This window comes from Mauremys mutica, chromosome 17 (assembly GCF_020497125.1).
Source record: "Mauremys mutica isolate MM-2020 ecotype Southern chromosome 17, ASM2049712v1, whole genome shotgun sequence".
Lineage (NCBI taxonomy): Eukaryota > Metazoa > Chordata > Testudines > Geoemydidae > Mauremys > Mauremys mutica.
Window position 1 is genome coordinate 29447263 of NC_059088.1, and position 26938 is coordinate 29474200.

General features: G+C 59.9%; 2 protein-coding genes across 5 annotated transcripts in view; both read right to left on the reverse strand.

Moving 5' to 3' along the window:
* The window catches only part of GBA (glucosylceramidase beta), a 28692-nt gene extending 15384 nt beyond the window's left edge, over window positions 1-13308 (reverse strand). Inside the window, exons 1-14 of one of the 4 annotated variants that reach the window (XM_044991302.1) lie at window positions 13175-13259; window positions 12317-12496; window positions 10971-11124; window positions 10546-10639; window positions 9798-9931; window positions 9265-9456; window positions 9014-9160; window positions 8697-8830; window positions 7903-8075; window positions 7206-7443; window positions 5495-5719; window positions 5235-5398; window positions 3978-4103; window positions 1637-3457 (exon numbers count right to left, since the gene is read on the reverse strand). In XM_044991302.1, coding sequence (XP_044847237.1) covers window positions 3352-3457; window positions 3978-4103; window positions 5235-5398; window positions 5495-5719; window positions 7206-7443; window positions 7903-8075; window positions 8697-8830; window positions 9014-9160; window positions 9265-9456; window positions 9798-9931; window positions 10546-10598 — 1692 coding nt within the window. In that variant the 5' untranslated portion in view covers window positions 10599-10639; window positions 10971-11124; window positions 12317-12496; window positions 13175-13259 and the 3' untranslated portion in view covers window positions 1637-3351. Of the gene's footprint in view, window positions 1-1636; window positions 3458-3977; window positions 4104-5234; window positions 5399-5494; window positions 5720-7205; window positions 7444-7902; window positions 8076-8696; window positions 8831-9013; window positions 9161-9264; window positions 9457-9797; window positions 9932-10545; window positions 10640-10970; window positions 11125-12316; window positions 12497-13174 lie in introns of those variants that run through there. The other 3 variants (XM_044991303.1, XM_044991301.1, XM_044991304.1) reach the window with 3 other exon arrangements.
* A 1427-nt stretch (window positions 13309-14735) lies between these two features.
* On the reverse strand, window positions 14736-26648 carry FAM189B (family with sequence similarity 189 member B). Its single transcript, XM_044991999.1, has 12 exons — window positions 24657-26648; window positions 23629-23685; window positions 23250-23360; window positions 22679-22810; window positions 22252-22359; window positions 21694-21854; window positions 21235-21334; window positions 20169-20253; window positions 19251-19841; window positions 18779-18847; window positions 18145-18407; window positions 14736-16409 (listed from the first exon to the last, which is right to left on the reverse strand). The coding sequence occupies exons 1-12, from the start codon at window positions 24873-24875 to the stop codon at window positions 16236-16238; spliced, it is 2070 nt and encodes a 689-aa protein (XP_044847934.1). The 5' UTR covers window positions 24876-26648; the 3' UTR covers window positions 14736-16235.
* Window positions 26649-26938: the final 290 nt, after the last annotated feature.

The following is a 26938-nucleotide window of genomic DNA, read 5'->3' on the forward strand; positions in this document are numbered from 1 at the left end:
TGCTCTACAGAGCTGACAGGGATATGGTGACACCTGCCTTGCACTCAGTGATCATTCCCTGCTCAGTCCTGGTGACAGGGCACGTCCCTGGCTCTGCACGAACGTGAGGGGGAATCCAGGGAGGATCTCTCAACACTTGCTCCAACGTAACCTTCAAATCCCCCGGCAGCACTTGCAAATCTTTGGCTTTTCACCCACTCCAGGGGCAGGGAGCAGGTCAAGAGGATGAGATTCCTGCCCCTTCCAGCCCTTTGGGGCTTGGGGCAGATCATTCCCTAGAACCCCTCCCGCAGATCTGGCCGGACACATGGTCCAGTCTTACAGCTGGTCTCGGACCATGTCAGAGGATGGGGTAAAATCCCCCAGAACATACATTCCAGGAGTCCCAGCTGAATGTGGAGGTGAGGTTGAGTGCGTGTCAGTGTCTTAAAACCGTTACGGGGACACAAGCGTCACAAACCCAGGAAAGGCCAAGTGAAGGTTAAACAGAAACGCAATCCAGACATGGTTATTAGGGGCTGGAAATGCCCAGCTTACAGCACCCAAACAAATGTGCGGCCCGCCCTGTAGTGACATCATGCAAGAGCCACACACTGATCCCTGCGTAACAACACTTGCGGTTCCCACTTAGATTAAACAGATTTAGACATATCAGATTTTCTCCCTTTGTTTCATCCTGTTGCTGAAGGCTGGAGTTAGAGATGTTTGCAAACCTTAAATTCTGCATTCCCAAGCCTTAAGGAACACGTGGCGATTGCTTTTAACTTTCTTCACCTCAGGATTTCCTGGGTTTATAATGCCCAGCTTGGCGATAATTGCAACATCCCTGTAACATTTGCAGGTTGTGACACCCCCACCCCCACCATTTCAACAGATTGCAGCTGGTGGTTTCCCTGCTTTCTGTTATTACTACAAACTTACCATGGGAACTAAACATTACTAGTGATACTGCAAATGAGGTGATGCTGCAAATGAGGTGATGGGGTGCATCAACCTTCAACATTTCATTGATGGGGCAGCTTCACCACAGCACTTTGGCTGTGCACCCCACTCTGGAGCAGTGCAAAGTAGCCAGAGCACACAGGCCATTTTCCCCCAAGTCCCTTGCTCACACCCGGTTCATCTCACACTCCTCTGTGTGCATGCAAGCCCACGTCCACCCTGAAGCTTCCCCCTGTTCCCCTCCCTGGTGAGCAGATTGGGTGAAACAAGGAGTTTTTCAAAGCCATTTGTTTCTTTAGGACTGACAGTCTCTCTGCTGTCCAGCCCCACCAGCATCCCTAAGGGCAGGTTGGCTTCGTTACCATGGGTCATTTTGAAAGATAGCATCTTTGCTGAGGGCACTTTCAGCTTCGCTGCCACTGAGCCAAAGGAGATGGGAGCCAGCCGTTGTGTACGGAACTCTCTGCAGAAGTTGATTAGTTGTCAGTCCCTGTTGAAGAAACTTGCAGTTATGAAGACCACTGCCAAAAAATGACCATTAATCTTCTTTAAAAAAAAACAAACCAAAACAAAAAAGTCTTCAACTGTAGTCAATGCACCAGTTTTCAGGGAGTCTGAAGTGGGCAGTTTGAAGCATCTGTTATCCCATGAACAAGATAATTCAGGACACACAGAACAGTCTGACACCAGGTGCTAAACTTCTTAAAGGAACCATTTTTAATTAATTTTTATTCAAAGTAAGTAACCAAATTACTCAGCAATGTTCAGAAATTTCATTCTGTGCTCCAAAAGTAGGAGGTGGAATGTGGAGGAAAGTATGCTGTGTTCCTCATACATAAACCAGTGGTGAAACACCTGCCTTACGTGCAAAATGGCTCAGCTTCAGTCACGGGGCCATTGGTCTGCTCGTCCCTCCTAGAGCAGTGAGTCACTGGGTCACACTCGGAAGCAGGAGGGGTTAGATTTTGTCCAAGCTTTGGTTTTATCCTCTTGAAATATAACTATGGGTGTTAATCAGTACCCATATAAATGGCTAATGCTTTTTTGGAATCCTATCAGCTCTTGGCCTCAGTGAAATCTTGTGGCAGTGAGTGCCACAGGTAAATTATGCACCCTGTTAAAATTATTTCTTTTTATGTACTTTGAACATTTATTTCCTTTCAATTTCATCTGCTGGGCCCTTGCTCTGCTATTTGCAGAAAAGGTAAAGACGCTCTCTCACCCATTCCCTATTTCTTCTCCCTCAGGCCTGCCAGCCCTGGGGCAGGTGCTGTCAGAGCAGCATGTTCCCTGGGCCACTGCACCCCTTGCTAGTCAACAATTATTCAGAGTATACAGCACCATCCACAGCATGAATTCTGCCAGGCAAAGTCCCTGGCCTGGGGAGCCTGGTGGGGGTGGAACAGCATCCAGCATGCCCCATTGGAGCCCGATTCTGTCACAGAGAGACAAGGAATGCAGGGCCCAGAGGCTGAACGAGACTGGGCTCTGGTCTGTGATCCCCCGCTTCCAGTTATCAGCCACTGTCTGGGGTGGGAGGCCAACCTCAAGGAGCTCCCTGCGATTCCATATCTTGCAGCCCGATGGGGGAAGGCCAGAGATGCTGACAGACGGCAGCAGAACAGGCAGCCCAGCAAGCCAGCAGGAGGTTGGGAGCCAGCTGTGGCACCTGCCCCAAAGTGCAGACCAGTGAGCAGTGCTCAGCCCAGGGGTAATGGCTCCTGGCGGCTGCGCAACACCTGCCCATTGGATCTCCGCATGAAGCCACCGTCCTGGCCCAGGGGCCTCGCTTACCACCCTGCGGACTGAGCCTCCAGCAGGGGGTTTATAAAGGAGACTATTTCCCAGCATACTCAGGGGTCTTTCCCCTCCAGACCCAGCTGTTCCGGTCTCCTTGGTTCAAGCCGGGTCCTGCCCCAGAGGCACCCAAGGAAGTGTCACTGGAGCGGGGGCAGGCCAGGGGCGCAGCACATGGGAGGAGAGAGGCGGTGGGGTTTTAACTCCCGGTTGATGTAAAGCTCCAGACAGGCACCCACGCCGCTCGCAGCCGGGGGGGGGGGGGGGGGAAGGCGGGGCAGAGAGAGCCAGAGACGGCTGCTGTTTGGCAGAGCAGCAGCGATCGTGGTTACAGCACGTGGCTCTCCACTCCTGTGGGGCAAAGGGAGCCCGGCTCCCTCTGTCCCCTGGTCCAGTAGGGCCCACCTGGTTCTAGACATGCTGCAGGCTTGGGGCTCAGCTCTGCCCCTGCCCAGGTGCTGTGCTTTGCAAGGGGCAGATCTAGGTGAGCGCTGGCCTCCCTGTCCCCCTCAGGGCTCCACCCAGCCCTGCCTGGAATGGCCCCACAGCGACTCTCCAGAGCGGCATGCAAAGTCCTCCCCCCGCCCCCCCCTTCCTCTGCCCCAGGCCCCCTCACTGCCGTCTCCACAGGTAGGTCTGGATGGAGTCAGCCGGAGCCACAGCCTCAATGAAGCCAACGCCTGGGTCTGAGATCCTGAACGGCACGTCCGTGGAGTACCTGGGGGGCGAGGGGCAAGTCAGTCAGACTGCATGGCTGCCCAGCAGAGCCAGCTCCACCACTGACTGCCTGTCAGTGCCATCTGGGCCGCAGGAGCAAAGTGAAGGGACCACAGCTAACCTCCCCCTGCTCCCAGGCCCCGCTCCGGATGAGGATCAGTGAGTGTGACCAACCGAGCTCTCACCCACCATGGGTTCAGTGCCTCCCCCCCACCAGCTGCTTCCAGGGTTCCCCAGTCTCCCTGATTGTACTGTGAGCTCATGGGAGCAGGGTACGTGCCTCCTGCAGGGCTGGGGGCACCTGCTAATGCTCAGGCCAGCGGCTTGGCCCTCCTCTGCCCCCACCAGCGCTGTTCTTGCAGTGCACAGTGAGTAGCCTGGTTATCTCCAAGTCTCTTTCCTCCTGCCTGCCCCAAAGGCCAGCTCTGGGCTCCCAACTCCCTTCCCAGCACCGACTCCCTAAGCCCCTGCCCCACTCCCTTTCTGGACGAGGCTCCCACACTCCAGGCCCAGCCACGCACCTGTTCAGGACCACAACCACGGCGGCGCCATCCGGGCGCAGGAAGGCTGCGTACTCCATGCTGCACTTGCAGCTCTTCTTGGAGACAACCAGCCCGACGCGCTGGGAGCCCTCGGGGATGAACTTGCTGCACAGACAAGAGGGAGCGGTGAGCACAGGGGGAAGGAAAGCAACAGCCCCCAGAGACAAGGCTGGGCCAACGGCTGCAGCCTGGGGTGAGAGGGAGCAGAGCCTGGCTCACTGGGCACTGCTGTCATTATTGGACCTAAAATTTATCCCAGTTGTGAGCTCCAGCGTAAAAAGGCTGCACAACTTCCCGAGGTGTCAGCGTAACCTAGAACCCTGCCGGATCGGGCGTGAACCAGGAAATAGCTCACGCTGTTTTCAATCATTAAATTGAATCAACAGGTGCACAAAACCCAAAAGACACAAAGCACATGAGCCCAAACGCAAAGGGCCTCCTAGCATCACCCAAGAGCAGTGTTAAAATGACGCAGGTTAAAGAACAGAAAATGTGGAACCGAACATTAATAAAGCAAAATTGGTGTGTCAAATGTTAGGCCTAATTGGTGGGCAAAATAATGCGGGAATAAACCAGGCAGGCCAGCCACGTTTTCCCCTTTGGGGGGGTTCTTACAAAGAAACTGGGGGGGAGCGGGAGAACTTCAGCTTCCAGTCGCCCAGCAGGCTGCCTGCCTGTTAGAAACAGGAGACGGGAATACCCTTTGCAGATCAGCATTAACCCTTTCCTTTCCCTCAAAGAAAGTTGTTCTTAGTTTTTTATTTTTAGATTTTGCCTCTCAAAGGAGAAAAACGTTCAAGGTTTTAATTAAGTTTGTTTCGCATAATCACCCAATTTCGGTTTCTGTATAAATGTTTCTTTTAACTTATTGTTCTTCCTTGTGTTTAATCAACAAACTTTCAACTTTAGAACAAAGGGTTTGGGTGTTGGCCAAGAAATCGAGTAAACTGAGGTCCCTCGGAGAAAACCCGGGCCTCTTGGTATCTCATTTTCTGGGCTGGACTGGAAAAGTGTTTAACACACATACCCACACTCTTGCATCCAGCGAAGTGGGGATTCACCCACGAAAGCTCATGCTCCAAAACGTCTGTTAGTCTATAAGGTGCCACAGGACTCTTTGCTGCTTTAACACACCTGTGACTCTTTTGACCCTGGGAGTTAACTCACCAGCACACGTGTACTGAGCCGGCTGTGGGCACAATCTCTGCAGCCCTGACCAGGAATGCCCCAGCTCACCTGAAATGCCCCAAGTGGTAGAACATGGGCTGCTTGTAGAAGAGATCCTTTTTCCTGTCCACGATGACCGGGCTGTCCACAAAGTTCTGGACCCAGTTGGGGCCCCCCTCCAGGTCCAGGGCCAGGTTCCAGTCGATCCAGCCGGTGACGAAGTTGTTCAGGTTCTGTGAGGGGATGGCAGAGATGCTCAGCTGGAGGCAGGGGACAGGGCGGGAGATGCTCCCGAGGCAGCCTGTGTGGGGGACCCGAGCGGGCCTTACCGTCAGGATGCTGTGGCTGTACTGGTTCCCCCGATCCCAGCAGCCCAGGATAACGTCCCTCTCCCAGAAGTGGGACCCAATGCAGGCCTCTGTGGCCAAGATGAAGTAATCAGGGAAGAGGTCATGGGTCGGTAACAAGGTGTCCTCTACGGGAGCGATGAAATCCAGGTACCAGTGGACGCCGATGCCATGGACGTAACGAGCAGCGTTTGGGTCACCCAGTATCTGGGAAGGAAGGAAGGAGGAGGAGCAGTCACTTACTGGCCCAGGCCTTTGAGGGCCTTCCAGACCCGGACCCTCGGAGACAGCAGCAGAAAGAAGGGCCCAGCGACGCCACCCCTTGGAGAGTACACTCCAGATGGGCTCTGCCCAACAGCACAGGTCCGGGCACTCTGCTGCCCTGAGTGACAGCGCAGGTGCCGAGAGATCAGGCCCTCTGCCAGCCGGGACACACGAGCCGCTCACGGCTCTGCAGCTGGGAACAAGTCCAGAGGCCAGGGCAGCGCGGGGTGCTGGCAGGACTGTCTCAGCACTCCGCTCGGCGCTGGCCCACCCAGACATTGCAAGGGAAGGCCAGGATTTCCTGGGTGGAAAACAAAATGCAGGACAAGCCCCTGCTGCTTCCCAGGAAGCCGAGATCACTCGGGGCCCAAGAGTCCCAGGAGAACAGCCAGGGCAGGAGCCCCTGCGGCTCCCTGGCCAGCCAACTTTACCCCAGCTTCATCCAGGCTGGACATCAGGCACTTGGTTCCCAGCCAGATCTCTACCACGGCCGGTCCCTGGGAAACCCAGAGGCTGCATCCTCAAAAGCAGAGAACAGGCAGATAGGGCCAAGCACCCCCAGCACTGAGAAGACCCTGCAGCCCAAGGAGAGACCAAACATGCCCCACGAAGGAAAGGAGCCATCAGAGAGCTGGGAGCTCAAAGCCCTGGGTTGCTGGGTCCTGGCTGCCCCAGACCCCAGGCACCATCACACCCATGCAAATCGGCTGAGAGCACCGGATGTGTGCTTGGGAATCCCAAGTTGGGCAGCCTGTGGGGGCTGGGAGGAGCCCCATGCTGGGCTCGTTATTCTCCATCAAACCTCCCCCAGGGGCAGGAGCTGCTTTGCTGCAGCCACTGCTGGTCGCCACCCGCATCACCTCCTGCCTGCCTAAGGCACAGCCTCCTCCACACTGCGAAGCAGGGCCCAGCCTCCAGCCACTGCTGTGATAAACAACATGAATGGGAGGCCTGGCAGCTCTCCTGGGAGCAGCGGCTCGCCAAGCCAGGCGGCCAGCACAGCCTCCATGCCGGGCCTGTGCTTACAGCCAGACCGAAAGGGCTGGAAATCAGAGGCAACTACATGGAACCCCGCTGCCCCAGCAGGAACCTTGGGGAAGGATCAGGGCAGCTGTCTCTGGGGGCTGGAGTGTGCTCTCTGCCCCAGCAGCCCCATAGTCATTCAGGGGTAATGGGAGCGGCTTTGGCAGGACTGGGGTCTCCCTGTACGTCCTGAGAGCACCCAGCCCTTAGAAGAGGGAGCGCCCTGCTCAGCCTGGCGGGAAGCCCAGCAGGGCAAACGCCAGGCACCGCCAGGCACGTGCCGGTTGAGTATGCTCGGACCACAGGCCAATCCCAACACCCGGTGTCTCCCCACAGAGCAGAGCTCATGCACAGCTTCCCCAGCAGAACAGGCGAAGGAGCAACGGGCCCCAGTGTGCAGCCTCACCACTTTGGCCCACTGCGGGAGCAGCACTCTGTTGTCATCCAGCATGATGAGCCAGGTGCCCTTGTGCGAGCTGTTGGCCAGCGCCGGGCCCAGGTCCTGGGCGATAAAGTCCCGCTGGTGCTCGGCAGTGAAGCCCAGGCACTGGAAGGGGTAGTTGTTTATCAGCCCAGCCGTGGGCTCGTTCTGCGCCGTCACCGCCCAGAACGTCAGGTTGTGCTTGGCGTATTCGTCCAGGAACCTGGGGGCCAGGGATGAGAAATATTAGCAGCCCCAGCCCCGCCCCGCAGTGCCCCTCCTGGGCTGCAGAGACCAGTCCCCCTGCCCCCCACTTGCATGGACTGTACAGACCTCACTCACAGTCTGTCGTTCTGCTGGCTCAGGGAGCTCACACCCAGGGCCGCCGGCGGGGGGGTGGGGGGGAAGTCGGGACAAATTACCGGAAGGGGCCCGGGGCCCGGCTTCATAGGCCCTGTTTAGCCGGTCCGCCCTTGTTGGGGGGCCTGGAAAAAATTTTTCACCGGGCCCCAAACCTGCTCTCGGCGGCCCTGCTCACACCGACTCCTTCAACGGCGCGTCCCCAACACCCATCCAGCCCCTTCCCTCGCAGAGCCCCAGGGCCAGCTGTACCCACCAAGACCCACTCCCCATCCTGCCGGCTCCTCTCCCAGGAGAGCCCCCGCCCCGGGCTGCCCTTTACCTGATGAAGTAGTTGGCCCAGGTCTTGTGATACTTGTCCCCCGGCTTCCCCTTCAGACTTCCCTTCCCTTTCATCTCCCCGTTGGTTTTCATCCAGACTGGGGATGACCAGGGACTGGCGATCAGGGACAGTGGCTTCTTGGACAAGGCCATGGCTCGGTGGAGAATGGGGATCTGAAGGGACACAGCATCGGGACCAGCTCACCATATGCCGCAGGGGTCTCAGGAAGGAACGTGCCTAGACACACCGGTCCCCTGGGGGCTGCTCCCTCTAAGGAGAGCAGCATGTGGCAGCTCAGGGCTGCAGACGCAGAAGTGAGCCTAGAAAGGCTGCAGGACAGGGGTGCTCCCCTTTGCTGTGGTGCCCAGCAACTGCATAGACGGGACTTTCCCCTCACAACCTCACAACTCGCCACGCAGGAGGGGCTGGGAGACGCCTGCCTTGCAGGGCTGTCAAGGCAGCCAAGGAGCGTCTGATGGACACCCAGAGCAATGGCTGAGGGGTGAGGGCCACAGAGGGGTGGGGGGGGATCAGCCCCAGCCCATGATGGCCACAGAAAATACCTCAGATGAGGTGAGGCCTGGGAGCTTGGTTGGAGAGCAGAAAACCTGAGCAAATTGGGACTGGCCACTCCCTGCTCCATCTTGTGCTTCAGGCCTCCCCGTGGTTGGCCCGCCGTGGCTAGGCTCCCTTCCCCACAGCCAGGCCCCCTCACCCTTCCTGCCTGGGCCCCCTCACTGCGGCCGGGCTCCTTCCCCCTCAGCAGGGTCCCCTCCCACTCCAGTGCTGCTCACTTTCAGCTTTGTATCCTCATCCTTCAGGCCAAAGTTGAGGAGCTGGTAGTCGTAGGGGGTGTCGTCATAGCTGTAGGGGTGGGTGGAGAAGTCGGAGCTGGCCATGGGGATGCGGAGCAGGTTGTACTCGATCCCTGTGGGACAGGAAGGAGGTGACCCAGGTCCCAGTGACTGCACGTGGGGACAGGGGGCCTCAGGCTGCGGGATACGGGATGTGCAGCTCCTGAGAGCCATGAGCCCAGAGCCAGGGCCTGCCTGCCCCCCACCAGCAGCTCAATTCCATACATCCCTGCCCCAAATCAGGCCCCAGCTCTCACCTTCCTCGGTGAAATAGGATGTGAGCAGGTGGCGTTGGCTCTCCTTGGACAGGGACAGGATGTTCATTGCAGCCGAGTCTGTGACGGAGCCACCAAAGCCCTTCACTTTCTGGTACCGCTGCGCCGTGTCCAGCTTCAGCAACAGATCTGCGGGGCAGAGAGCAGCCCAGCTCAGAGCCCTGCAGCTGGCAGCAAGGGCCAGGGACAGCGGCCAGCCCTGCCCTTGGCATCCCTTGTGCCCAAGCCGATACCTGGGGCCGTGGAGTCGCTCTGGAACCTCCCCTCACTGCGCTCCAGCCGCCTGCCCGCCTTGCTGCTCTCATACTTGGCGTACGTGCCCAGGGCCGGGACGACAACGGGGTCCAGCGTGTCACAATAGGTGGCATTGCACTCACACGCCATCAAGCCATGGCCAAAATACTGGGGGCTGCAGGGACGACCACCTAGGGATGGGGAGACAGACAGGGCTGGGGCAGGGCTCCGGGTACAGTTTGGGCTTCCCCACCCCTCCTGGGAGAGGATATCCCCTCCCCCCACCAGTCCCATTCCTCCGAGCTCTGGGGATGTCCCTGAGCGAGGTCCCTCCCACACAGTCCCAGGCACCCATCCCAGGTGCAGCAGGGTTCTCAGCACCCCCGTTTGGTCTCTCAACCCCCAAGACTCCTGCACTAGCCGATACCCCACAATGCCACCTCCCCACCCCGAGGAGAAGCGCAGAGGCTGAGCTGCACCCAGGAGGGACCCTCCCCCTGGGGCACACACATGACACATCACAAGCACTTACCTGCCGCCCCGGGCGCTGTCTGGATGAAAAGGAACCAGCCCATGATGCTGGCACACCTGGCCCACATGGCGGCTTTCCTGCCCAGCGCCACCCCCACAGCCAGTCCCAGCAAGCACGGCGCCGGGCACCTGGGCCTGAAAGCAGGATGGAGGCTGTGAGTGTCGGGGCCGCTGGGTCACTCGCTCCCCACTCACTGCGCCCTCAGCAGCTCCAGCCTCAGGAGCAGTCAGGCGAGCCCAGCACCACAGGGACTCCTGGAGCAGCACAAAGAGAGGCGGCCGCCTGCCGGCGGAGGGTGTCAGGGAGCTGAGCCGCTCTGGTAACTCCTGTCACGATCTCACCTCCCTGCCCTTCCGCCCAGCCAAACCCAAGCTGCGACTCAGCAAGGCCTCCACCTCCACAGCCAGCCCCAGCCTCTCTTTTAAAGGGAGCCTTGGCTCCAGTCCCTCCCCCACCTGATCTCATTTCCCCAAGTCTCGTCCCACCCCCAGCCTCTTCCCAACCACTCCCCCAGTCTCCTTCAGCCACCCTGACTTTGTCCCTTTTTACCCAGCAGCTCCTGCTCCTGGGATACCAGCTAATCCTTCCCCTCACCCTGAACCCCACCTGCCCCTGAGGCTCACCTGAGCCCGCACTTAAGCGGTTGTAGTGGGCACCTCAGAAATCTGGTCCTATATTTACCAACTTCATTAACGATCAGAGCAAGGGAGCAGAGAGCAGGTCCATCCCATTCCCGCACAACACTGACCTGTGCATTGGTGCCGGCCCCAGCCAGAGAGAATCAGGAGGCCCTGGAGCCATCAGACACCTGGGCAGGAGACGACGACAGCATGGGACTCACCCTGTGAGGACACGGAGTGAACAGCAATGGGTGGGAGAGACAGGGGGAAGAAGGCGAGAGAGGAGCTGGGTGCTGGCGTAAGGACCCCATTCATCTTGCCTAGCCAGTAACACAGGCATCTTTTGCAATGGCTCAGTTCCACCTGACCTCGATTACGATGGCAGCCTTAATGAGGGATTAGCAAATGCCCAGTCATACCAAACTACATCTACTGCCGCATGACTTCTTAAGTGTCCTGTATTAACCCTGGTATCCTGGCCAAATTCCCACTTGGGCAATACTCTGCCAAACTAGAATTCCCTGCAATTTCAGGGGATGGAGTTATTACTCACTTGCTGTAACACCTGTTGCGCCGTTCTTCCTGGTACACGACTGCTGCATTCTACCCTGGAGCTGGGCACATTTCAGTAATAAGTACTCACTGTGTGGAGAATATGCAAAGTGCTTGGTGATGCCTCCAGCTGAAAAGCACTGTGGGACAACACACTGAAAATAAAACCAACAAAGAAATCTTTGACCCTGCCAGCTGTAGGTTAGTTCAGACCACATGGGGAAGAAAAGTTACTTAAAATCTGGGCAATTGGTAATGTCATTTCCAGGCAAGAGGTGAATGTGACACCTACCCCCCTCCCTGAGAACATGCGTGGTCATTTATCATAGCCCAAGACTCACTCTGGTTTAGGCCGCCAAGAATTCCCTTTTCCCCAAGAGATGGATTTTGAGATGATGAGGCCACGTAATTATTGCACCTTTACTGGGATTATTTTTCCTGTGGATTCCACATCAGGATTAAAATTATGAATTTGAAAGAGCCTAGATCAAAGCTCCAGCACTAGCCCTGATTGACTGCAGACCTCTGTGCTTGTCTCCACGGGTCCTTGGGGCAGGGTTTCATAGATTCTAGGACTGGAAGGGACCTCGAGAGGTCATCGAGTCCAGTCCCCTGCCCTCATGGCAGGACCAAATACTATCTAGACCATCCCGGATAGACATTTATCTAACCTACTCTTAAATATCTCCAGAGATGGAGATTCCACAACCTCCCTAGGCAATTTATTCCAGCGTTTAACCACCCTGACAGTTAGGAACTTTTTCCTAATGTCCAGCCTAAACCTCCCTTGCTGCAGTTTAAGCCCATTGCTGCTTGTTCTGTCCTTAGAGGCTAAGGTGAACAAGTTTTCTCCCTCCTCCTGATGACACCCTTTTAGATACCTGAAAACTGCTCTCATGGCCCCTCTCAGTCTTCTCTTTTCCAAACTAAACAAACCCAGTTCTCTCAGCCTCCTTCCTAGGTCATGTTCTCTAGACCCGTAATCATTCTTGGTGCTCTTCTCTGGACTTTCTCCAAGTTGTCCACATCTTTCCTGAAATGTGACGCCCAGAACTGGACACAAAACTCCAGCTGAGGCCTAACCAGCGCAGAGTAGAGCAGAAGAATGACTTCTCGTGTCTTGCTCACAACACACCTGTTAATGCATCCCAGAATCACGTTTGCTTTTTTTGCAACAGCATCACACTGTTGACTCATATTTAGCTTGTGGTCCACTATATCCCCTAGGTCCTTTTCTGCCATACTCCTTCCTAGACAGTCTCTTCCCATTCTGTATGTGTGAAACTGATTGTTCCTTCCTAAGTGGAGCACTTTGCATTTGTCTTTATTAAACTTCATCCTGTTTACCTCAGACCATTTCTCCAATTTGTCCAGATCATTTTGAATTATGACCCTGTCCTCCAAAGCAGTTGCAATCCCTCCCAGTTTGGTATCATCTGCAAACTTAACAAGCGTCCTTTCTATGCCAATATCTAAGTCGTTGATGAAGATATTGCCCCGTGTGCCCTTCTAATGCCATAAAGGGTCCTGGGTGAGAAACAGAGACTGGGCTAAGAAAATAGAACACTGCTGGCCCCACCCCCTCATTCAGGTGACAGGCAGTTGGCACCCACAAGCACCAGGAAGGATGAGGGGAGGGGCTCAGGAAAAGCCCTGACATCAATCTGACTGGCAGAGCCAAGCACCTCCCCTGGGGCTGGCTGGACACAAGCTCCCACTCACTCGGCCCCTCCGTGTCAGCCATATGGGGCGGGGGAAGAGTCCCACGACTGCCCCACCAAGCTGCAGACCCGGTGGGAGAGGCTCCAGGCCCCTGAGCAGCGGGGGGAGCAGGGCTGCTGGAGCAATTTGTACAGCTGGGGTGCTGAGAGCCATTGAACCCAACTGTAAACCCACTTCAGGCCAGCGGGTGCGGCAGCCCCCCCGCCCCCGGACTCCTAGTTCCAGCGCCTATGGGGGGGCAGCTGCCCCCCCGGCTGGGCACCCAGCGGCCGTATCCCAGCACCCGCCCAACAGCGCCAGCCTCAGTGTGCCGAGCTGAGCAATGGGAGCAGCGGCAGGGGCCGATCCCGGGCCAGAAGCCGCCGCCTCCTCCCCACGGCCACGCCGCGAGTCTGCGGGCGGCCCACGGGGAGAACCCAGGCGTCCGGGCGTCCACCCCCACCGCCTCCTCCGGCCGCCGCCGCCGGCTGCCCGGCCACTCACCCGCGGGACCGGCCGGCGCCAGGGCCCGGCCGCAGCGGCGGCTCCGCAGCCTCTCGCAAGCGCGGACTGGAGTGGACCGAGAGTCACATGACTGCGCGGTCACATGACCCTGCCAGCTGCGCCCGGAGGGGGACTGGCCCGCCCCGGAACTACCCGGGGCGGGGCCGAGCCGGGCCGGGCCGCGCAGCCCGGGCCGGGGGCCCCGCCAGCCCGTCACACCCGAGTTCCAGTGGCGCGGGGGCTCGGTCCAGCCTGTCCCCACCGCTCTCCCCGGGGCACAGAGGACGCAGCCCCGCAGCAAGTCCCCTCTCCCTGGGCTGCGGAGAACCACGCTGCCAGCTGGGGAAGTGCAGGGGCCCAGGAGCCCGCCCACCCCCCATTGGTGCTGGCACCCAGTCCCCCCAGCAGCCCCTTCACTTACACCCAGGACCCTCAGTTCTGTGAGCGGCTCCTCCCTGGAGCTGAGAGATCCCCTTAGAAAGGCAGCGAGAGGTGGCGGAGGGCAAACCGAGGGCAGATGCCCACAGCCTGCCAGCAGAGACAGCACCAGTCCCCGTGCCCTGGGCCCAGTCCAGCAGAGAGTCCCTGGCCTGTTGTGTAAGGGCCTGGAGCGTTATGTAAAGGTCGCTTATACCTCCCCCGGCTGCCCTCTCACCCTCAGCTAAAGCAAACCAGCCCTTGCCCCCCCAGGGTCAGAAACCATCTCACGTCGGCCTGGCCCTCACTGCCCAACTCTCCCCTGTCCCCCTCTCCAACTTGCCTCGCATGGATTTTCTCTCTCTGGCACATGCACTCAGCCCACTGCCTGCACCTGCAGTTCCCCTCAGATGCCTCTTCCCCCCCCCCCCAAGCTTGGCCCCTATTCCCAGCAGCCTATGCTGCCCCCCTCCACCCCCCCATATCAGCTGAGCAGTTTCCCCAGGGAGCGTGGAAGCTGCTGCTGGTAGCCCAGGCCAGTCTGGTGGGCTGTCTCAGCTGCACAGCGAGGGAAACACTCTCTCTTTTGGCAGCTCCTGCCCACCCACAGCTGGGGAAGCAGAGCCCAGGAGCAAGGCTCCTAAGAAGCAGCCCGATCCTCCAGCCAAAAGCTAGAGTGGGGCTGGAGCTGGGAGGAACTGGCCTCCTCCAACGCAGGTGTGCACCAAACAGATCCACCCACCGAGTGCAGGCTCACAGAATGTAGGACAGGCCAGGACCTTCAGAAGTCACTTAGTCCAGGCCCCTGGCCGGAGGCAGGAGTAAGTATTATCTAACCCAGTCCTGACAGGTTTGTCTAACCTGTTCTTAAAAACCTCCAGTGACTGTGATTCCACAATCACCCTAGGTCATTTGTTCCAGTGTTTGACTCAATGCACACACCTCCACACACACAGCCCTCACAGGCTGTGCCCAGACGCACACCTCCCCCCGCACGGCCCTCACAGGCTGTGAGCATGCACATGCCTCCATACTCAATGCACCCCCCCCCCGCCCCAACACCTGCAATGACCAGATACACCCCCCACACACACACGGACAATGCTAGAATGGGACCATTGTCCCTGGCCCAGAGAGAGGTATGTTTTCTTTCTCATGACAGATTAGCGAGGGCCCCAGGGCTCCTTTCCCCACTCTCCTGGACTGAGCCAGAGCTCTTCCCAGCTGCAGAATAGAGGCAGCCGGTGCAGGTCCACAGTAGGCTGGCCAGACACCAGGCAGCCCAAGCTGGCTCCAGGGGGTGTATAACTTTATTTGGTTTCTTGTATAAGTGTCAGTGCAGCTTAAAGCGCCTGCAGTGGAGACTCCCTGCAGGAGTTCCCAACATGCTTCCCGAGGTAAAAAAGTGCAACCCACACACCCCCTGCCCGCCCCCCCACCATCCCAAAGAGGGGAGAGCTGCATCGCGGCATGCAGCATACAAGCAAAGGCAGCAGCTGGCGGGGGAGGAGGAAGAGGCTGCCAGAGCCCAGGGATGGGGACTCAGTGCACAGAGGGCTTTGGTTCTGCCCCTATACCTGGTGGGGCCGATTGACCCCAGCTCCCAGAAGCCCTGCTGGAAGCTGGGCCTTGGTCGTGCCCTGGCCATAGCCCCGTTCTGAAGCCAGAGCTCCACCGTAAGATCCAGGCCCACAGCTTAGGCCAGCCCAGGATGGGGAGATGAGACGAGCTGGAGCAGGGGACAAAAGGGAAGGTCACTCTCTAGGGGAAGGGGCTGCAGCCTCCACTCAGGGGCTGTGGACTTGCCAGAAGAGGAGGGCAGTTGTAGGGAAGCTCAGCTTGGTCTGCCCGACCCCTCCTTCCCCCACTCCAGAAAGAGGTGCATAGCTTCTAAGGGGAGCAGGGCTGAGTTGGGCTCAACCTCCCTGGCACAGACAGCCCTGGGGGGCACCCTGGCCAGCCAGCGAGCGTTCCCTGAAGACAGGGGCCATGCGAGGCCCAGGCCGGTTGTGGGAGGACATCACCGTGCACATTGAGCCCAGCTTCCTCGCCCTGGGAACCATGCTAGCGTCTGGACCAGCAGACTGCAGAGCAGGAGGCAGGACCAGGCTCAGCCCCTGCTCTTGGGTTATTACTACAAGGAGAGCCTGTATGGACACCCCCCCCCCCCACACACACACACACAATGCGCAATAGCCCTGTCCGATATACAGCAAGGGCTTAGCCCCAGGAACACCCCAAAGCACGGTGGCCCCTCGGAGCGAGCACAGGGGCAGGCGCTGCCTCTCAGCACAAAGCAGGCTGTGTCCATGTTCCCCAGTCCCCAATGCAATCCACAGACTACAGCACCTCCTCCTTCCCACACGGAGATCTGCTGAACCAGGCCACGGTGCTCTGTCCTTGACGATCTGCATTTGTGTCCCCAGCTTGTGTTTTCTCCCACTGGCACCTGGCAGTGAGGAATGTCTGCTGGGAATGAGCCAGCCCATGGCCCCTCCCCAGCACCGGGGGAAAGGCCTGCCCCGGCTGCTTCCAGTTCTCGCTGCGGACCCCAGGCCGAGAGAGCCTGATGCCGGTGGAGACTCCCGGCTGGGCTGGTGTATGAGGGGGTCAGGCAAGGCCAAGGGCAACGTGGCAGCTCCCCTCAGAGGATGCTCTCTTTGTAGACCCCATTGAGGCTGTGCGGACGGCTGCGCTCCAGCCGGCGGGCAGACAGGAGGCGACGCAGCGAGGAGGTGGAGCTCAGGTCCCCACAGCTCTGCAAGTGAATCCCTTCAGGCAGCGTGTGCTCTTCTGCCTGCCACAGGCTCCGGGGCACCTGGCAAGCCACAGCAACAAGGGCAGGGGTGAGGACAGCAGGAACCTCGCCACAAGAGCACATCCAGGAGAAGCCCTGTCAGGCAGAACAGCCCCCACCGAGTGCCGGGATGAGGACTAGAGGGGTGTGGGCCACCCCAAATAGGAGCCCTGAGAACCCAGGGAGAAGGCACCTTCCCCCCCAGTCACCCCTGAGCAGATAGTCCCTGGCTCTGGCTCTGAGGGCAAGGAGGCAGCTGGCCCTGGCGCAGGCGCAGGTCAATGAGAGCAGGCTGTGACTCAGCTAGCCAGCAAGCAGAGGTGGTGCTTGCTGTCCCGGCCAGGAAGGCAGAGTAGCCTTGGGACTCCCCGGAGCAGTTCCCAGTGCACAAAGTCAGGAACAGCTTCAGGGAGCCAGGGAAGGATCAGAACTCTCCAGGACTAGCAAACAAACAGTCTCCTGGGCTCAGGCCCACCAGGTCTCGCACAGCGGCTTTAAGCTCCCAAAAGGAGCGAGCTGTGACCGAGCATCGTTCCAGGGACGGAGCCACCCTGCACTAGGAGGGGAAGGTCAGTGCACTAAAGTCTCAGCTCGGATGCCAAGATTGTGACCTAAAAGCTTCATCAGAGCAGGGAGCCTAATTGCAATCTGGGGAGATGGCTGCAGGATGAGGAACGTCAGCACGGGTGGCCCGGAAAGCAGAGTGCAGGGGAAGAGGGCTGGTGACATGCAGCAAAGGTATGCACTGGGCCCACAAGCTGCAATTACAGACCAGCCAAGCCCCAGAGTTCCTGGAGACTGGTACCCAGTGCAGGCTGGGTCCTTCCAGAGCCTCCTGCACTGAGCAATGCAGGCAGCACCTCACCGACTCCACTAACCTGGGAGCAGGGAAGGGTCATGGGCTCCTTTTTACAAGTGGGAACCAGAGGCCAAGATGGGACTGAGTCAGTGGCAGAGCCAGGAGCACTGAAGGACTCAGGAGTCCCCTGCTCCCAGACAGGCCCTGGACCACAGGGACACTGAGCTCCAGACTGCAGAGCCACATCCTGGCTCTACACATCTCACTGATGTGGGGCCCATCCCCTCTCCTAGCTGTAGCCGCCATTGCTTCCCCCATGAAGCCCAGGCGGGAACCAACAGGGAGAAACAGGCAGGCCCCCAGCTCCTCCAGAACCAGGGGCAAATGCTCCCGAAGCCCAGGGCACGCAGGAGCCCTGCTCAGAGAAAAGGGAGCAGGGCCGGCTTCAAGCAAAAACAGCTCTGACTGCCGCCGCCCGAACTGCAAAAAAAGCCGCCCAGAATGGATGGGATGCCACCTCCGGCACGTGCTTGCTCTGCTGGTGCCTGGAGCCGGCCCTGAAAGGGAGGGGCAGCTGAGAGCGCCAAGGCAATGGGCAGGTGTTTGCTGGGGCTATGGCAGCCCAAGGGCCAATGTGGCATGGGGGAGAACATACAGAGGGTCACGTCCCTCTCAGGAGCTCACTGTTGAGCACCCAACCAGGCAAGCACAGAGAGAGGCTGGGATAATCAAGGGTTCAGGACGCCATCGCCCAGCAAGAAGGGACCTGGGAGCGCCCAGCCAGGCAGACTCCCCAGGGAAGGGCAGGTGCAGGGGAGGCCGAGGTAGACAGGACTGGTCCTGGAAATGCCTGTAGGGGACAATCCAGGCCTGGGCCCAGGGGGATGGGCAGCACGGGGCCTGCTGGGGCTTCTCAGCAGCCCTGCGTGCAGAGTGTGGCCAACACGGAGCCCCTACCTGTTTGTGGCCCTGGGAGCCATGCCCAGCCATCTCCACGCCAGACGCCAGGCTGCGCTTGGATCTCTGCAGGAACCTGGCCACCAGCCCCCGGGTACCACGACAAACCTTCAGATCCCCCAGGGAGCGCGTTGCTGCCTTCGACAGCCGCTGTGTCACCTTCTTGGGCACTGCCAGCTTGTTCTTCCTGGCAGAGGCGGCCCGGAGGAGCGGGGGCGAGTTGCAGTGCGAGAGCCGGAACAGGCAGGCTTCAGAGCACAGTCCTGTAAGGAGACTGGCCAGTGAGAACCGTGGCCGCAGGGGAACACGGTGGGGAGGGGAGAAAGCACAGGCCCCATGGGTCCCCGGAGGCTGTGGCCAAGAGGCACAGGCTGCAGTGCACTCCATGGAGGTGCAGGGCCTTCCTATTGAGCCAGCCTCCCCCAGCAGGGGATGCTCTAGGGAGCAGGGCAGGAGCGCTGGTTGTAGGGGAGCTCCAGGCTACTCTGCTCCCAGCCTCCCCCAGAAGGGGCACTACAGCACACTGCCAGTCACTCCCAAGTAAAGCGGGTCACTCGTCAGCCCCCCAGTGATTTCCAGCCCATCCCCCAGGTCGCATGTCAGACACTCATCCTAAGCCTGACTCTGCCCTGACCTGTGTCTGCAGAAGAATTGGATGCATCATCCTCCAGCGCTTTGGTATAAAGCAGATCCCTCAAGTCGACTGAAAGGAGAAAGAAGCCAGTGGAAAATACTCAGGCTCTGCCCTCCTCCTGCCCCAGATCCCACCACATGGCCATGCATCAACCCATCAGCTGGGTGCACCCGTTCCCTCCCACAAGCACTGTGCATGGGCCTGCCAACGCACACACTCCAGCCCCTGCATGGGCCAGTGGCACCCACCCACTGCCAGGTGTGCACCAGTCCCCTGGCATGAGCTGCATATCAATCTGTGCACCAATTCCACTCTGTGCCTGCAAACCACACCCACCCAACCTAGCAGTGACCACTGACCAGCAACCCCCGGAACACCTCTTGGTCCATCCCCCACCCCAAGTGCGTGAGTGAGAACAGACTGACACATGGGCACCCACACCAGCCCTGCTCCCCCGGCAATTCCCACCTACCAGGATCACCGGCAACAGCAATGCCGGGGTCGCTGTGCGACCGCACGAGTGGCCGTTGGCTCAGGCCCCGGGCTGGGCCCAGCGGGCAGGACATCTCACTGTTGCGTCGCTGACGGCCGCGGTGCCCGCGGTCCGGGTACAGGGAGCCGGTGGAGCTGGTGCCCTGATGCCCTGGCAGCAAGGTCTTGCCCTTGAGTCGCACCTCAGGGAAGCAGGGCCCAGCGCAGCGAGCCAGCCCTTCCAGACGATTGCAGCTGTGGGTGATGGCCCCGCCTGGCTCCAGGAGCCCCTCGTAACTGGGACCAGGGGTGGAACAGGAATAAGAGCGCTCCCCCCGCACCCGGGGCCGGGGTATATCCTCGAAGGGGCCCTGCAGGCCCAGCGTGGGGCTGCGGGGATGGTGGCCGCACTGCACGCAGTCCACGCTCAGGCAGTAGTCTGCGCGGCTGCGCTGGATGGAGCGGAAGAGGACGTAGTCCACCGAGCGCATGGAGCCCTGCAGCTCCAGCAGGCAGGAGTCCTCCGAGGGGCTGCTGTCACCAGGGATGTCGATGATCTCGGACATGACCAGGGAGCCACTGTCCATGGACACTGCAAGGCACGCAGGCAGAGCGGGATGCACAGGGCTCTCTGGGAGGGATCGGAGCATGTTCCCAGGGTACCTGCCTTGGGAACTCCAAGCCCAGCCTTGTTGGGGACCAGCTCACAGGCATGGGATGCCCAGCTCCACCCCTACTGGGCACATGCCACTGGCCTTCCACCCAGCCAACAGGCACAGCGCACCCATATGGTGCTCACCAGGACTTTGCCCCCGCCTCTCCAGCCCCCAGCTCCCACCCAGTCATGGGCAGACGTGGGCACAGGCAGCTCCCTCCTCCCAGGACCCTGCCCCCAGCTGCTGCCCAAGGACCCTGTTACCTTCCCCACTGAGCACGATGGAGGGGACGTGGTCGCAGGTGCAGCCATGCGACGGATCCGTGAGCTGCGAATCAAACAGCGTGGCCTGCAGGGTGGGCAGAACCACGTCACATCACAGAACCATATGCAGGCCGTACGGGCAGGGAGATGCTGTGCACTAGGCTCTCCGCCCAGCCAGTGCTCCTGCCCCCCAACCCTCCCTGCTGGGAGAGGCTGGCACTGGCGTAGCCGGACGCTCCCCCCAGGCAGTGCTCCTGCCCCCCAACCCCACAACGCCCCCTGCTGGGAGAGGCCGGGGCTGGCGTAGCCGGGAGCTCCCCCCAGCCAGTGCTCCTGCCCCCCAACCCTCCAACGCCCCCTGCTGGGAGAGGCCGGGGCTGGGGTAGCTGTGATAGATATAGCAAAATGTAGGCAGTGTGCTGTGGCCGGGTTGGCCCCAGGAGGTTACAGAGACAGGGCAAGTGAGGTAGGCTGCTACCTCAACACCCCACCCTGGTCTCTCTAGCACCACAGTGCAGTCAATGATAGGCTGAGGAGACGGCAGCAAGAATGTGCTGCTCGCACCCTGGGCCTCAGCGCCTGGGTCCCCTGGAATCCGTTATGGTTAGAACATAAGAACGGCCGTACCGGGTCAGACCAAAGGTCCATCTACCCCAGAATCCTGTCTTCCGACAGTGGCCAATGCCAGGTGTCCCAGAGGGAGTGAACCTAACAGGTAATGATCAAGTGATCTCTCTCCTGCCATCCATCTCCATCCTCTGACAAACAGAGGCTAGGGACACCATTCCTTACCCATCCTGGCTAATAGCCATTTATGGACTTAACCACCATGAATTTATCCAGTTCTCTTTTAAACGCTGTTATAGTCCTAGCCTAGTCCTGCATCCCCTCGCCCAACCCAGCTCTGGCTTCTCCCTCACCCTTCACTTTGTGGTTTGACCTGGGCCACCCTGAGCCTCTGGTGAGAGGACTGGGCCAGGCACCACCTGCTCCTCACCAGCCCCACCTCTCTGCACGACGGCCCAGCGCTGGGCCTGGCCAAGCCGAGAGCCCCTGGGCTCCTTACCTGGCTGACTGCCCGGAGTCCCATGACAGTCTCATAGGATGGGGGGAAGTCGGTGGGGTAGAGAGGCACGGGGCTGTCCATGGAGCCGTTATAGGTGATGCTGTGGGTCCACATGGGAAAGGTGCATCAGCCACAGTGGGGCACCAAACCTCCCATGGAAACAGCCTAGGGGAGTCCAGGCTGAACCCTGCCCAGAGTTACCCCTGGGTCCCCCCCAAGCCCTGCCCTGGACTCCCCCTCCCTACCTCTGCCCCCAACCCCAGCTTGGCTCCACCCCTGCTCCCAACTACCTCAGGCTTCCCTGTCCCCCAGCCCCACCTCAGGCTCTTTCCTCACTGCCCTCTCCCACCCTGCCCTGTGCTCCTGCTGATCCTGTGTGTCCCTGGGGTCCCCCACCCACAACTCAGCAATGGGCTTCCCCACCCTGCCTCAGAGCCCTCCCCTCCAGGGTGTCAGTACCTCTGGGCGTCGGTCTCGGAGCTGCAGGTGTACTCCGGTGGATAGTACGGGGGCGGCGGCACCGGGGGCACAAACTCCTCGAAGTCCATCATGTTCTGCAGAAAGGGGTCTGGGGGCGATGTGCACTCCAGGGTCACCGAACTGGAGCGCTGTGGGGCCAGCTGCAGGGAGAGGGGAGTGAGGGGGAGCCTGCCAGCGCCCCAGGACAGGTGCCTAGGTTGGGGACAGGACACATCCCCTTCCCCTGCTGTTGGCCCTACTCACCCAGAGAGCTGTCGGGGGAGAAGCTCCAGTGCCCCCTACTCCGAGTCCCTGCACATTGCACCACTGCAAATTCCAAGGAGCTGCTGCTTGCGTCCCTGGGGACAGGCGAAGCATGGGGACCACAGGCAGGGGACACCCCCGTCCCCCCGGGGGGAAGGAGATTGGAGGGCAGGATCCAGTCCCCGCCAGGTTCTCTCCAGCATCCCCAGGGCCTGACCCTCCAACCCCGAGCTCCTGGATTCCTGTGGAGTGGAATTCTCTGGGAGAGGAGCCGCAGGCCGGGCTAGGACTCACCACATGGATAATGTCCAGGGAGAAGATCTGGATGCAGCACATGACAGCTGAGAGCGTGCAGACAATGGTGGAGAAGATGGTTAGGCCACAAACACTGAATAGAAGATCCTGGGATGGAGGAGAGATGGGAATGAGTCCCAGAGATGCTGCTCAGAGTGTGCGCAGGCTCTGTGCAGAAAGCAGAGAGCCCCCCCAGACACCAAGCTGCCTACCCCAGTGCAGAGAGCTGCCCCCCAATGCAGAAAGCATAGAAAGGACCCCTCAGATACAAGCCACCCAGAGAACAGCCCCACCAGAGACACCAGCACCTTGCACCCCAGTGGAGAGAGCCGCGATCAGGCTCCAAGGCCCAGCCCCCGTCTCCCGCACGGAGAACCCCTGCAGACTGCGAGCCTCCCCACCTGCCCAGTGCAGCCAGCCCAGTTACCTTCAGAGCCATGCGGACGCTCCGGCAGTCAGGGTTGGGGAACATGGTCAGTGTCTCGCCCTGCCTGCTGCAGGCGGGGCCCATGGATGGGTACTCAGAGAGGGCCTGGCAGCAGACACAGGAGTCCTTCTCCTGGAGGGAGGAGAGACACAGAGTGAGTACGGTTGCCAATTTTGGTTGGATGTATTATTGGAGGTTTTGTCACATGGCATAATCTTTAATTAAGATTAATCTTTAATTCCTGGAGGGTTGGCAACCCTCAGAGTGAGGAATGGCCACATCCCGAGGGCCCAGACACAAGGAATCCTGCCACTGCCAGTAGGTCCCCGGGAGACCCAGCCAATAGATCCCTTCCGCAAGAGCCAGCTCCAAGAACTGTCCCTGCCTAGCCTCCCTTCATGGAGCTGGGATACTGTCCCTCCCTCCCATGGCCCATTGTCCTGCCCCAGGCACTCCGCTCGGCCACAGGCATTGATCTGCAGCCACTCCCCAAAGGGCTGTCACCCAGCCCCGGCTGCCCCGGCCCCAGGAGGCTGAGTCCCTCCAAGGGCTGGCCTGGGTCAGGCCTTACCCTAGTGCAGGCCTCCAAGGACTTCACCAGCTGAGCGTTCTGGCAGGAGAGGATGGAGCCAGCGAGGCTCAGCATGATGCCCAGCACGGAGAGCAGCGTGAAGAAGGTGATCTGCAGCCAGGACAGACAGAGGCCATGAGCTGGGCAGGCACGTCAGGGGAGTGAGAGGCAACAGGCCAGCGTGCATGTTAGAAGACCGCGCACGTGATACACGCATGTGCGCGCAGGGGATTGCCTCTTTGCTCTGCCCTCCCCGTCCTGGCGCTGGGCGGGGGAGAAACAGGTGACTGTGGTGGCCCAAGACAGAAGCTGGGTGAGGGGCTGGGCCCTGCCCTGGGTCAGTGAGGACGCCCACAGCCCACACACAGGAGACACCTACCACCAGGGTGAAGGGCCGCTTCCAGGAGACGATGCCGACGAGCCCAGACAGCGCCAGCTGGGGGGACAGAAGCACAGGAATTACAGTGGGAAGGAGAGAGGAGGGGCAGGAGGCCTGAGACCCCCACAGGCCACGAACCCTCCTCTGAGCCCTGCAGCCCCCAAAGCTGGTCCCAGAGGGACGGGGCCAAGGCCGAGCCTCGGGAGTGGGGCCCATCCCGGGTGGCAGCAGCAAGGTCAACAGGCAGGAGCCAGAGGCTAAGGGAGCTTGAGGAAAGTGCTGATTCAGGGCACTCTGGAGAGCCCAGGGCCTGCAGGCAGCTCCGAGCAGGACAGCAGGACCAGGGCCAGGCATCCCCCAGCAGAGGTCTGTGCTGCTGGAACAGGCAGGAGGGGTGGGTCCAAGGAGAGCTGCAGGGAGGGGGTGTCAAGTGTCTGGAACACAGAGCAAGGAGGGCCTCTCCCAGCTCCTGTAGGCGTGCAGCCCCATTGATAAGCCAGGGACCATCCTGAACCCCTGGGATTGTAAGGGGACATTAAAAGCTGTTGCACACCCTCCCCCCCCCACCCCCCGCCCCGGGCGAGGGAGGCTACAGCTGAGGGAGGCTACAGCTAATGGCCTCGGAGATGGGGAAGTAGCAGTAGCACCATGAGGGCAGCAAGCTGGCCTGGAGGAAGTACAGCAGGAAGCCAGTTCAGGGGGATTTGCCCCGAGGCCAAATTCCCAGCCCTGCCACTACTCAGTCTGGGTGCCTTGGACCAAGAAGAGCAGGGCAAATGCATTGCTGAGAAGTATTTTGGAAACTTTCCTAGCCAACAAAAGCTAGAGGGGAGGAGTCTCCACCCCCGACACTCTCCCCCAGCCACTCAGCAGCTCACTCCCACTGACTCCCCAACCAGACCCTGGAAAAGCCAGCAGCACACACAATTGGCCACCCAAGGCCTGGGCCAGCACCTCTGAGCTGCTTGGGGACTCCCCAGTTTCCCTGGAGGTGGCAGCTCCTTGTCTGTGAGAACCAGGAGACTCACCAAGAAGCCGGCCCAGGAGGGGCAGGAGTGCCGGACCTTGGTGGAGGGCGTGATGGTAGCTGCCACAAGGCTGAAGGTGATGACGAGGATGCCCAGGATGACCTGAATGAAGCCCAGCACCAGCAGGATCTGCAGCCAGGTCCTCTGCACTCGGAGATGGGTGAGGCTGCGGGAGGAGCGGCCAGTCAGGGAATGGCTGGAGTCACTGGGAGATGGCATGACTCGTTTCCAGGTCAGGAAAAGACGGAGTTCTGGCCCAGGTGGTGCATGGGAAGCCTGGCGCAGTTAACGGAACTGATGCCAAAGGGTGCAACAATCACTACATGGGGCTGGCTGGCCTGCCCAGAAAAGCAGCCAGGACCAGATCAAGCAACGCTTGCTTTTCTGGCTGAAATCTGTGCAGTTTTTGTTCCGTTCTCTCTGTTCCTACTGCTCTGAGCTGGCCACATGCTGCCCCATCCACCCTGGGGCTGGGAGTGGGGATTCTGGATCAGGCGGGATTGTGGACTCTGCTTTCTGACTTTGGGGTTTACTGTACCAGCCTCAAGCACTTTGGCAAGGCCAGTCTGGATCCAACTCTTCTCAGTCACAGAACAAGCTGCCCTGGGATCCTCTGTCTCAGCATCCTGCCCTGGGGGGAACATCTGGCTCAATACTCCTCCCCCGACAAGGAACATCTTCCCAGGAGCTGGGTGTCCCACTGTCTTCTGCCATCCCTGAAAGCAGCTCCAAGGACTGCATGGAGCTGAGGCTGGAGGCACCCAGGGTCAGATCTGCAGGTGAATGTTTTGCTCCATAAAGACACAGAGACGTGATGGGAGCTGCCCTCTCCAGGCCAGGCCTCTGAAACCGGAGGAGACACTGGAAAAGGGGAGCAGCCAGGCTTGATGGGATAGAAGTGTCTCATCCACCCTCCCAATTGGGTTTAGGAGCATCCTCAAATCCAGCTCTCTCCCCAGGGAGTTTGGGGGGGTCACAGACCAGCTAGGGAACACTGGATTTGCCTCTCTCCCAGTGAGGGGTTCTCAGGCAGCATTCACGCTCCCAGCTCCAGAGACTTTCCCCAGCTTCCACTACCGAGAACAGGCTAAAAATGGACCACTCTTCCCCGAGCTGAGCGCTCGGGCTCCACACTCACCAGAGAGCCTTGCTTAGCAGGGACTTGCCCTGCTACCATCCCCTCTCCCTCAGGCCTAGGGACTGAGCTAGGTTCACTTGACTTGAATGCTGGGATGGTGTTTCAATCCTCAAACACCCCTTATGTTCACACCTCTGCAGCAGCCAAACAAAAGGTGGGGGAGGAGGGGATACCCAGCAAACAGGAATCCTGCCAGGCAATTAAATGTTATCCATAAAAGTGTGGGGTTCAAGACTCCTGCACCCAGCAGCTGCTGGCTACTGCCAGCCACGCGCTGGCCCTAGTCCCAGGCGCTTTGCAGGGAGGGACAGGCCACTTCCCCCATGGCGAGTCCCCTATTAACCCATCTCCGGCAGGCAGGATGCTCAGGCGCCAGGCAGACAAAACTTGGTGGCTCCTAGAAGATTAACGACCTGACAGAATCCGCCCGAAGCCCATGGAGGAGCTTGGTGCGAAGAGGGAGGGAGCAGCAGCCGGAGCTCAGCTTGGCCGGACCGGTCCAGGTGCTGGCAGCGGGAGGGGGGAACGGCTCTGCACTGCAGCCTCTGCCCAGGGCAGTTCCAAGGCAGGCTCCCGGGAATCGAGGCCCGAGCTGCCCCCGAAGCTACAGTGCTCTAGCGCCGGGGTCCCGGTCTTCGCGGCGCCAGCCGGGGCCGGTGCAGGGGGCGCGGGGCTCCCGGTCTCCCCAGCCGGGCGCCAGGGAAGGTGCAAGGCTGCGGGGAGCCGAGGGGGCTGGAACCCGCTTCTGCGCCTCGCCCCGAGCTGCAGCAGGAGCCGGCCGAGGGAGGAGCCGAGGAGTCTCCGCCGCAGGGTAGCTCCAGCGCTGCCTCCGACTTGCATCGCTCCGGGATGCTCAGCCCGGAGCTGATGCTGCGGGGAGGGGCGGGGGGACACGCCTCTTCGCGCTGCACCTTGGGAGTTGTAGTCTCGGGGAGGGGGAGGCCGGAAGCGCCAGCGGCACCCAGATGTGAGCCACGTGACCCGGCTGGGGCCCTGCTCGGGCTAGGGAGCGATCACATGAGCATCAGGCTGCCCTGGCCAATAAGAACGCGGCCAGGCGCGGGGGGGGGGGGGGGGGCTTCCAGCTGTGCCCAGCACCTACCCCCCCGGGCTGGGAGGGGGGGAGGCCAGCTGTGCCCAGTAC